The sequence below is a fragment of the Coffea arabica genome, chromosome 11e, assembly GCF_036785885.1.
Source record: "Coffea arabica cultivar ET-39 chromosome 11e, Coffea Arabica ET-39 HiFi, whole genome shotgun sequence".
Taxonomy (NCBI): domain Eukaryota; kingdom Viridiplantae; phylum Streptophyta; class Magnoliopsida; order Gentianales; family Rubiaceae; genus Coffea; species Coffea arabica.
This window is the reverse complement of record NC_092331.1, coordinates 43,142,514-43,154,109: the sequence shown is the minus strand read 5'-3', so window position 1 is coordinate 43,154,109 and position 11,596 is coordinate 43,142,514. Positions and strand designations below refer to the sequence as shown.

At 34.3% G+C, this 11,596-nt stretch overlaps 2 protein-coding genes across 5 annotated transcripts; both read right to left on the bottom strand.

Moving 5' to 3' along the window:
* Positions 1-5,830: 5,830 nt before the first annotated feature.
* Positions 5,831-7,874, bottom strand: LOC113718280 (uncharacterized). Its single transcript, XM_027243195.2, has 3 exons — positions 7,448-7,874; positions 6,582-7,220; positions 5,831-6,345 (listed from the first exon to the last, which is right to left on the bottom strand). Exons 1-3 carry the CDS (start codon positions 7,872-7,874, stop codon positions 5,831-5,833), a joined length of 1,581 nt encoding a protein of 526 aa, XP_027098996.2.
* Positions 7,875-8,274: 400 nt separating this feature from the next.
* Positions 8,275-11,170, bottom strand: LOC140021471 (uncharacterized). 4 transcript variants are annotated; one of them, XM_072072373.1, is made up of 4 exons: positions 11,086-11,108; positions 10,341-10,390; positions 9,728-10,066; positions 8,275-9,369 (listed from the first exon to the last, which is right to left on the bottom strand). In XM_072072373.1, the coding sequence occupies exons 1-4, from the start codon at positions 11,091-11,093 to the stop codon at positions 8,564-8,566; spliced, it is 1,203 nt and encodes a 400-aa protein (XP_071928474.1). In that variant the 5' UTR covers positions 11,094-11,108; the 3' UTR covers positions 8,275-8,563. The 4 variants fall into 4 exon arrangements, with proteins under 4 accessions (XP_071928474.1, XP_071928475.1, XP_071928473.1 ...); XM_072072374.1 differs by lacking the exon at positions 11,086-11,108 and adding an exon at positions 10,670-11,068; XM_072072372.1 differs by having other exon boundaries at positions 9,728-10,390; positions 11,081-11,170.
* Between the last annotated feature and the right edge of the window lie 426 nt (positions 11,171-11,596).

The window sequence follows — 11,596 nt, the reverse complement described above, 5'->3', positions numbered from 1 at the left end:
AATAAGTATGGACATGAAAATTTTGGTACATTTTTCTTATAATTATACTAGATAATCTTATAATTGTATAGGGAAATAAATTAAAACTCGTTACACAAGGGCATTTTTAGGTATTCATTTAAAAATTTGACCAAACCAATATTATTTTAAGATTTTGTTACTAAAACTATCAAATCAAGGGAGGTAAGTGTAATTTTTCAAACCTTAGGGGAGTTCAGTGAAATTGTCAGAAATCTTAGGGGAGGTTTCTGAAATTATCCCTTAAAACTTTGCTCCTCACTAATACCAAATATTGCTAGATTCTCTATTGATTTTTTTTGATCAATCATCACCATCTACTCTATTGATTAGTTTATACGATTCTTATCTTAGATTTTTTTTTTCAATGTTCTCATTTGCTTTTATATTTAAAGAGAAAATCGTTTCAAACGTTTCTCACATTTAGTCAAATGAATTTTTTCATTCTTTACTTTAAAAATGTTAATTTTATGTTCCTTATAAATTGATCTTCGTAAAATTTGGTCCCAACTTAGTATTTCGACCACTTTTTAACCTAAAATCACTACGTAACCCACATGCAATAATTTTTATGCAGAAAAAATTCAGATTCCACTTTTTTAGGGAGAAAATGAATATAGTTTGGGTAGATCTTTCTTTTTTGGGTACAAAAATGAATATATATTGGATTATTTATTTAACTATAAATGGGATCTGACATTTTTGTCGCTAAAAAACTGACCATGTGTTAATCATGCGATGGATTCAGGGTAAAAAAAATGTTAAAAAACTGAAGTTGGAATCAAATTTTACAAACTTCAATTTGTAAGAGACGTAAATTTAATATTTTAAAACTAAAGCACGAAAAAATTCATTTGACGAAATTTAAGGAACATTTTGAACATTTTTTCATATTTAAATTATAGATATATTAATGGCCACAAAAAGTTAAAATCCACAATCTACCAAGAGTAACTTTTACAGGTTCTAATTATTCTCTTTAATTGCTTTTCATAATCAAATTTTGTAATACCTAACAAACAAAAACAAGTCCATAGTACTTCTCAATGTTACGATCATCCATGATTACTATCTCTTAGTGTCAAGAGAATATTTAGGAATTGAGGACAGAATAGTCGGAGATAAAATATAGCATTAAACCTAAAACTTGATTTTAAGTTTTTTCCTGACAAAACAGACAACTATATACGAAAGTTTAGAATTTTATTTGACTGTTGATATTTTGAGGATAAAAGAAAAACATGACCTTTTGGAGTATTTCAACCCACTTTATTACCCTAGATTAACTTAGCACTATGTCCTATTGCATTTGGCTATTAAAATATTGATTATGTTGAGTAATAGTTTCAACATGAAATTCCATGTTTTGCTGGAATCTGCTGCATTTCAGCTTTTGAGTAAACAATCCTAAAAAATGTGCATAAATAAATTTAAATTCTCCAAAATGGGACACCATTTTTTCCTTGACTTTAAATTTACGCTTGAAGTTTAAAATTGGATTAAACCACATTATAGCAGTAGATGAAAAGAACTGTATTATAGCAACGCTCAAGCTATGACTTTTTTTCTCTTTATCTTGTTTTTCACCTTTTTTTTTTGTAAAAGTTAATACTCAAGCATAGGGGAAACAATTCTAAATTTTGTAGAATTGTATGTAAATGTCATTCTAATTATACAAATAAATTCTATCTATAAGTATTTCCAAATATTTTAACATTCAAAATCACAGTTGTTAGATGATAGCCACATACATATTATTTGGTTTAGAAAAATATTACTAAACAGTTTTGAGGGTAAATCAGTATATAAAACAAAGGTGGTTGGAGAACGTATTTCGACTTCCGAAAAGATGTTTCTGATAAATAATTCCGTCCAAATGGAGATACTATGTTATAAGAAAGGATATTTATGTTTATACTAGGTGGTGAGACCCCGCGTTTGACGCGGGGTGCCCCTATTGTATAGTAAGAGGAGTGATTTTAGTAGAGGTAGGTAATATTTGTAAACATGTTAAGGTAATTTACATAAAGTAGCATATTAACATGTAATTTACGTAAAGTAGTATATTCTGGTGATTAGAAACAGGAATATAGAGCTGCAAATGTCAATAGTGATAACTTATCACCAGAATAACAAAACCAATCCGTTGTCTGAAGCAAAAGTAATACATGCTTAGTTGCCTTTTTTGGATTGATGATTGTTGGAGTCTTGTCATTTTTTCTTTTAACTGCAGAGTTTAGTCGACCTTTGCATGCTTTGTTGTTTTTGCCAGTTCTTCGTCAAGGCTTCTCTTCACTGAAGATGAGGGCCCTTTGTCGATGGTTTGATCGACTGGCACAACAGATGAAGCTGATGTTGGTGTGGAAGTCGACGAAGCTTGTTCGATTGAAGATGAGATGTCTGTGGTGGTGGTTTTGAGGAAAGATGGTGGAGTTATAGGAAATTCTGATGGTTGTGTTTCAGCAATATGACCAGTTAGTGGTTTCTCTGCTGCTTCTTCTGGGATGAAAGCTGTCAGAAAGAATAGTGGGAGAGGATGTCTTTGAGAGGGAAGATACGATCTGATTTCACAGAAGGAGTTCAGATTTTGTAGTTTTTGATTGATTGTGCTAAAAGGCAGTGATTCTCCCTGCAATGTTAATGGGATAGTCTACGTTAGTGGTTTTGATAGCTAACGCTGATTGATGTTATATTTGTTTGTATAATTATATAAATGTTAGTGTACCTGGAGATGTTTTTCGTAGATTTGAGTAGCAGTGGAATCAAGTAGAGTTTCAGCATGCATGTCATCGATTGTTGCCTCAATGAAACCAGTGTCATCGTAAATTTGCACTTGAAACTTAGCTCTATACCATAAATGGTTATCAGTATTTACGATAAAGTATATAAAAGTTGTAATGAGAAATTTTTAAAAATTGAAAATCAACTTACTTTGGTTTTGGTTTTGTATCCTTAAGTCCACAAAAATTGCAGTCAAATTCCATATCCATTGGAGCACTAGTGACTTTGTTGCAGGAAGTGCATGTTGCAGAGAAAAATCGTTGATTGTATTTGATGATTCTAATCTTCCCTTTGATCCAAAAGTTTTTTATCTAGTCCAAACAAAATTGTATAGGTGTTAGCATAATTGAGTTAGTGGTATTATAACAGTAATAAGCTGTGAAATTGATAATGTAAAGGATTAGTGGATATATGTGTATGTGTTACCAGATTTGATGATGCAAGGATTTGTGCAATCAGCCGGATTTCAGTGCTAGTCGGCACTGTTGTTTTTTGTTTATTTTTTTCATACAGCCTCTCATTGATGACTCTGTGCATGTAAGAAATGTTTTCTTGGGTCCTGTGATAGGAAAAGTAAATATCAGTGGTAATATGGATACTTTCGAAAAGAATTTCCAATAAAAACTAATAGTATATATATGTGAAATCATACCATGTTTTGAGTGTAGCAGTCTGATGTAATGGCGGATCCAGAACAATTGTGCTATTTGGTCTAGTGCTAATGTCGATTCCTAATTTGTTGTGCGGAGAAAGCAAATTCAATTGTATTCATTTAAAGTAAATGTCAATAGCATCAGTTTGATGTTATTTGTATTTTTACCATGGTACGTGGTGATTCTTGGTCGTATAATCAGAATTGCTGGGTGCATGTGGATTGTGTTTATGAGCTCAACACCTTCATAGTAAACATAAGGTTCCGACATTGTGAATATCATCGGTCTACATCTGCAATATTGAATATGTGGACAACAGAGTTGAATGCAAATGATGACTGACATGTTCATATATAAAATGCTATGTAAGGGAATTTATATTTCTATTCTCAAAGTTAAAATGATGAGAGGCTTACTCAGGATTGACAACTATGACTTTTCGGATTCTTCGTGGTCCTCTTGCAGTACTGACTACTTCTTCTAGGAATGCATGGATTGCTATACATAAGATATCTGCATGAGTATGAGAAATTTGTTGTTAGAAGATGTATAGTAGGTTAGTGTATAGTATTTATCATTGATGACTTGTTTATACTGAATCTATCTGCATCACTGTTTTTGTATTTGTCAAGATTCCAGAAAGAAGTGATAGGATAGTGGTCGATTAGCTGAAGCGAATCTGTTTTGCTGACTTTTTTGACGAAGGTAGCTTTGCTCAACATTAACTGGAGTGGAATGGAGCTAGCTTGGTTTCTTGCATCAGTAATTGGCGCAATAGCAGCATTAGCAATGTAGTAGGTCTCATAAAGCTGCAATTTGTCATGGATATAATTGACATCTCTATTAAAAGCAATTGCTTGAATTGATTCATGTTGTCAAAAGGAAAGAGAAAGAGGAAAGTTAATGAATATAAATACAAATACTTAACTGGGAAAATAGGTAATTTAATAAGTAAAGGAACATATTTACAAAACAGTGATGCATTAAGATGGAAGTGTGAGCAGTTTCATGGTAAAATGATATTTTTTGAGAAATAAGTTTTTTCGGATGACAATTAATGATATAGGAAATACTATGTTTCTAACCTGTTCATCTGAAAACATGAGTCTGATGAACCAAGAGGTTTGATCTTTTCCTGGGTAGATTGGTGATTTTTCAGTGACAATCACCTTGATCATCCAATCCTTTGTTTCATGAGTCAAAGTGCTAACAGGAATATATCTGTTGGTCATAACTACATAATATCGAACATATAAATTGGTGAAAGTGGTTAATAATACTGATGGTTGAAAATTTTATGACGTGAATAAGCTAAATAGAATGGACAAAGAAGAGTGTACTGGAAATAATTAAAATGCAAGCACACATATATTAATTCTAAAATACACAATAAGCAAAGTCATAAGCATAATTACTGAAGTGATTGTTGCAGCTGTAAGAATTTCTTGATAGACAATGTTTCGAGTGGTATTCTGTGGTATGCATTCAAGAGTAACAGGTCTTAGAAGTATTTTTAGTTTTTCTGCAGTTCTTGCTCTGGACATTGCAACATACAACTGACCATGTGAAAAGACTGGCTCTTTTAAATATATTCCTACAAAATCAAGTGTCTGTCCTTGTGATTTGTTAATGGTCATTGCAAAACAGAGAGATACAGGAAATTGAGTTCGTTTGAATGGTATTGGATAAGACTCATCATTTGAGCTATGAAGTGGAATGCGAGGGATGAAAACTTGTTTTCCAATGTGATTTCCTGAAGCTATTTGTGCATGAATAAGATTACGAGCAAAATTCAAACAAGTTAAACGTGTTCCATTACACAAACCTTCAGCAGGATTCAAATTTCTCAAAAGAATAATAGGACAGTAAGGTTTCAAAATTAATTCATGGGGTGGTAATCCAGGTGGTTGGATAGTGTTTAGAAAATCTCCATGATGAGCTTGTTTTGAAGGGTCAATTGTTTGATCGAAACTTATGTATCTTGTTTCTTGACCAGGAAATCTTTCAATCAAAAGGTTGTTTATATGATGGACAAATTCATTTGTTGTAGTAAGAATGGCTCTATTGATAACAGCAGAAGTATTGTGAATGAAATCAGTAAGTGAAGGATAGATAGCACTTATCAATTCATCGAGAGAAGCAGCATCGTCAAGAAAAGGTATCAGAATAGATGATGGCAATTGAATTCTGCTATCTCCAACTGTTGGTTGTGTGCCATTCCCAATTCTAAGCAGCAAATCAAAAAATTGAGGGTTCAATCATGCTCACATATTTTCATTTAGCTGTATTTTTTCTAGATAAGGCCAAATATAAGAGTTGATCAGTGATGCAGATATATAATCTTCTTTCTGACCTTTTTGAACAACTAGGAGAGTTTATCAAAAATCACCACCAAAGACAATAGTTTTGCCACCGAATATAACATCAGAATCTAGAATATCACGAAGCATCGTATCAAACGATTCAATTGCATGTTTTCTAGCCATTGCTGTTTCATCCCATATAATTAACTTTGCAAGTTTTAGAAGCTTACCGATGCTACTTTGCTTTGAAATGTTACAGGTTTGGCTATTGTCTTGGTGAAATGGAATCTTGAAGCGAGAGTGCGCCGTCTGTCCTCCAGGTAACAATGATGCTGCAGCACTAGAAGTCGCTGTTGCTAGTGCAATATGACCCCTTGATCTTACAGTTGCAAGTAATGCTTTATATAAGAATGATTTGCCAGTTCCACCAGGACCATCAATAAAAAAAACACCAGGGATATTTCTATTCAGCTTTTCGGTTATTCTGTCAAATGCAGACTTTTGCGCTTTGTTCAACATTGAAACTGAAGCCAAATCTTCATCGGAAACAGGTATTTGGTACTCAGTTTCAATATCTTTAGTGCAGCTATCTGAGCACAAGAGACGGTAAAGAATGTCTGTCAAGTTGTAGTCAGCTATATTTTTTCCATAATTTGCATATATTGATCAATGAGTCTGAGCGCTTGAATTTGTACTTGTTCCTTTGATAATGCCAAATTCTTTTGAATGTCTTTTGATAGATGATTTCTATATTTCAACCAAAGAGCTCTTGGATTTGTTGGTGGAGAATGCACAAGCAACACAACAAAAAGCTGTCTTAATGAACTTGGCATGTTGTACACAAGTGCCTCAGATAAGCATTCATCAAAACCATTGTTTACTTGAAGCAGTCCACGAACTTTTGCTGCCTCTTTGTATGTAGATGATATATAACCATCAACACATTTTAAGTCATCAAAGGAAGTTGGTTTTATTACGTGCATGAGTAACATTCTGAGGTAGTATCTTTCTCCTTCAATGGGGTGGGCTGTGTTAACACGGCCAATGACTTCTCCACGTTTTCTGTCCATCCATATTCGATCACCTTCATCCCAAGTGAAATATTTGGGAAATTCTTTGTAGAGACAATTCAGATCCTGTGCTCTCTTATTTGTTCGATTCATAGAGAAGAATTCTGTTAACATTGTCCTTGAATTTCTTTCATTAGCAGGAACATCGTCCAATGTTTGATTCTCAGCAAATGATATCGACTGATGATTTTGTAAATGCAAGTGCATTGTCATTACTGATGGATGAATATTGGTTAAATCGAATGCAAATATTCTCCACATGGATTCAGGAGCACAAATCCATCTAGCAGATTGGAAATTGCGAATCTCATCAATGATATTTTCAGTTTGTTGAGAAGTGATCTGATACATAACTTTATCGTGTCCTTTGTAAATATACTTGTAAATGTACTTCACTGCTTCAATACCAAAGCATATCTCTACATTAATGTGGCAATCAAATTTTGCAAGGAGTATGGATTGTATGGAACAATCCATCGATTATCAAGTGTGTGATTTCTGATAACAACACTTTTTCCGTCATTACGCCTTTTGTAAATAGGATAAGAGTTTCTTCCATGTTTAGTGTATGCAGAAAAATCTTTTGGATAGTTATTTCTACACTTGCGATTTTGACGCATACATGGACAATTGGGATTTAGAACACCACATGGTCCATGAACCATATGTTTTAGCACCAATGAATGTAAATAAGGTGACTCTTTCGGATCTGGTAGCTCTGCAGAAACAATCCTATCATATGCTTCAAGAGAAAACATCTTCGATCTTTGTTTGAGGATAATTAGAAAATGAGCATGTGATAATCCTCGTTTCTGGAATTTAATCACATAAGTATAAGCTGCAACTTCACCAAACAGATTCTTCTTGAACAAATCATCCTTTAATTGCTCAATTTTTACTCGGAATACTCGAGAAACCAAATCTGGTCTATTTTGGATTTCATCTTCATCTGCTAAATGTTTTTTAATCTCTGGCCAAGATGGATTGCACGTCATTGTAAGGAAGATATCAGGTTTTCCATACCGTTGAACAAGTGACATAGCATCCATGTATCTTCGACGCATATCTCTCGAACCTCCTATAAAACTTGCTGGAAGAATAATTCGCTTTCCAATGTTTGATGCAGAAGTTTCACCACCAATCACAGTATCTATCAGTCCTTTATAAACTTCAGTTCTCAAGTGTTGCTGCCTATGTTTGTGAAATTCAATCGTGATGTCTCTAGTTTAATATATGTTTCCACTAAATATTGCTGCAGCAATCTCCCTATGTGTAACATATGTGATCTATCACGGTCCCTTATTTGGAATTTGTATGCATAGTATTCACGGCTTTATTTTTTTTGTTGCTGTGGAAAGCAGATGAAAATACGAAATACAAATTAGATGTGAAAAAATAAAATATAAGTAAATCTGTATGAGTAGCTTGGAATTGTAATTAGAGAATAAATAGACAGAAATTATATAGGCATATCTGAAATATAAGAGAATATGTATCTGAATTTTCCAGTCTTGATTAGCTATAAGGAACAATAATATAAAGCTGCAATTCAATGCAATATAGCAGAATAGAAATAAATCTAAGTCAGTGTTTTGGTACTATAATGATGGATTTGTTATTTATACCTTTTTTCTTCAGCAGATATCACTTCATCTATGTGTGAGCAATTCTGGAGTGACACAATATTTTCCTTCTGACATGTTCCTGATGCTTGGTTCAGAATATCTGATTTTGGTATTCAGAGTATGCCTTTGTGCCATCCGGTCTCACCTCTTGCAAATATAAGAGGATATTGTAGGGTATCACAGCATCCATAGTACTGTTTTAGTATACGTTTATTTCCTGCTCTTGTGAAGATCTGGATATCTCTAATGCCATCATCAGTGTTATAATCATTTTCATTCCATATTGCTGCTACTTGAGATACTGCAAGAAGATTGTAGACTCTTTGATCCATACTTGAATCTGATTTAAGGGAAATCTTATAGTGTTCAGCATCATGAAGGTCGACCAAACTTCTTATAAAAGTGGAGTAAGGATTATCATGTAGAATATCCTTAAGTTGTTCCACAATGGATTCTTTGAACTTGCTAGAAATTGCCATGCGATTTGCTATCTTATGCTGTGTATCATAGAAATATAACTGCAGATTTGTTGCTCTCTCACCCTCAGAAGGAACCAATGGATTGATGAAGTGATAAACTTGGCCTTGCACTCTGAATGTGTATATACCATTATTCCTTCTGCTTAACTCTTTGTCGTAATGAACCCCCAAGGATGTAAAGGCAAACATATTGTTGTAACTACGGATGCACAATCGAAACTCTCTAGCTTCAGGAGTATTTGCCTTATAAAGGTGAATTAATTTATCTGGCATTTCAGTTTCGACTAAACGAATTTCACCTGCGGAGCAACAGAATCGCGGTGGTTCCATATAAAAGCGCTTAGCACGACAAAACATGCAATCTGGAACTTCTGGCAAAACACTTGGCTCAGATGGTATTTGTTCTAATAATGGTATCTTCCTTCGTCTGTGATGAACACCTATACCATATGAAATACAAGTCCTTTTAACAAATTGAAAGAATAGACAGGCTGTAAAACATCCAAAACAGGAGCACACAGAGATTTTCATGCAGGAACTTAAAGTATATAGGTACTATTTGAATGTTGTGGATTCCTGGTGGACGAGGAGCCTTCATGTAGAAGAGTTGGTAGCAGAGGTGAAGAATGGCTCAGGCTATTTGTTTCAAAAGTAGTGGAAGAAACGGTGTTATCAGAAACCACATGGTCAATTGTTGTAATAGCAGTTCATATAGCAAAAACAAATAATGATACGTTGTTGCTTATCATGAAATTTAATAGCCAGTATAGGATATAAATTCAGGAGGGTGGAAAATACTTTGATCAATAGCATCATTTGTGGAGCTCCATTGGACGATTGGCTTATCAGAAATATCAACGACAGGAATTTCATAGCACATACACTTAGCTTTCAATAAAGCTGAAAGTGATACATGATTGTCAACAGGCACATCAACAACGGTATGGTCTGTTGGTGAAACAGGCATAACATCTGTGTTGCAGCTGTCCTTGTTTTGACGTTCACCACTATCTTGTATGTGGTTCTGTTTCTCTGCTACTTTCTTAGCATATCTTTCTCGCCGGCGCCCATTAGCTTGTATACGACATTCATCCTCAGATGTATACTTGCGTTTTCGACCCATATTACAAGATGGCTCTTCATAGGAAAAACCGTACATGGCATAATAGACGTGATAGGAAGTTTCTTGTAGCATAGGACAAATAATAACTCTAAAGAAGAGAATTTATAGGAGGAGGAAAAAAGTAGAAATATCATAGCTAAAAGAAATTGTAAACAATGATCGCATTTAAACGAAACACAAACAAAGCCACAGAATCAGAGTAAGTTATGCAACAAAACACCAGTTAGAGTAAACTATGGACATAGTCGATGGAGATGCAAAATTTGAGTATAAAACAAATGTTCGTACCTCCAAAACGCTGCAACAAAAGTCCAGAGTGTAAATTAGAGAGAAGGCAGCTGATACAAAAACACATAAAATAAAGGAATGTCAATATTTTTGACACAAATAGAAAGCGACAAGAAATAGCACACAGGAAAAAAAATTTAAAAATGGCAAAGGAAAAAACCCGCGACAACTGAGAAAGCTAGTTAAAAGAGAGAAAGGGGAAAAATGCACACAACATGCACGGAAAAACTCATCACAACGAAAAAGCATGAGGACAAAAAAAAGCAAGACAAAGGACAGATAAATCAAGATGGTAACTGACCAGTGACAGAAAGGATATGGTAACTCACCAGTAACACAAAGGAAGACAAAATGGAAGAGGCAAACGAAGCAAAAGCACAGAAGACTTGTAGAATTTTTGCAAAACAGAGAAGAAATAGAAGATAGGGAAAAAAAAAAGAACGACAATAATGGAGAAACTTATAATGGAGAAACTTCAAATCAACGAGGAGCACAGATGAAATAAGATGGCTTAAATGTCTAAGGTATTAAGAATGAAAGGTTAGCTGAAGATAGCTGGCTATCCATGCAAAGCACACGCGGCATGCATGCAAAATATATATAACATTAATGACGCTAATGCAACAAGAGTGGAGTTGCTGAGGAACCGAGTGGAAGACAAACAGAAGAGGCAGAGAGATAGCTGGAAAAAGAAAGCGAAACCGATAAACAACTGAGCAGAATATAGATAATGGAGAAACCTGACATTAACATCTAATGCAGATGAAACAAGATGGCTCAAATCTCAAACCGAACAACACTAAAAGATAAGTTTAATATAGCTGATTATCCACGGAAAATACACGCGGCATGCATGCACTGTATGCTGACAATGACATGTATACGAAGAGGTGGCCGACTTCATATATAGATGAAAATGCGCAAAGCCAGAGTAAGAATGATGGCAAGCAAATATGGATAGAAATGGATTTTGGTTGAAGATAACGGTGATCTTGCGGGGAATAGAATGATAAGAAACATGTGATATCTCATGCCTCCCAAAGCATTAAAAAGACGATGATGTCCAAAATGCATATATAAATAACAGCATAACCAGGACAAAGGACAAAATAGTCCAAAAGAAAGTCAACGAGGGAAAATGAATCGGACAAAAATAGAACCCATACAAGGCTGCAGCTGAAAAAAGATAAGAAAGGGAACAAATGTGAAATAAATTACAAAATAACCAGCACAAATCACTGTTCATCGCCCTTCCA

Excerpts from the sequence above, each read along its gene's own strand:
- LOC113718280 (XM_027243195.2), bottom strand. The coding sequence starts at position 7,874 with ATGGATGCTATGTCACTTGTTCAACGGTATGGAAAACCTGATATCTTC. Across the intron at positions 7,221-7,447 it reads TCTAAATCCCAATTGTCCAT|TGAAGTACATTTACAAGTAT; the intron begins GTATGCGTCAAA and ends GTATTGAAGCAG. Across the intron at positions 6,346-6,581 it reads ACTTGTGTACAACATGCCAA|ATAGCTGCACTAAAGATATT; the intron begins GTTCATTAAGAC and ends TCTTGTGCTCAG.
- LOC140021471 (XM_072072372.1), bottom strand. The coding sequence starts at position 10,124 with ATGCTACAAGAAACTTCCTATCACGTCTATTATGCCATGTACGGTTTT. Across the intron at positions 9,370-9,727 it reads AAATGATGCTATTGATCAAA|GTGTTCATCACAGACGAAGG; the intron begins GTATTTTCCACC and ends CATATGGTATAG.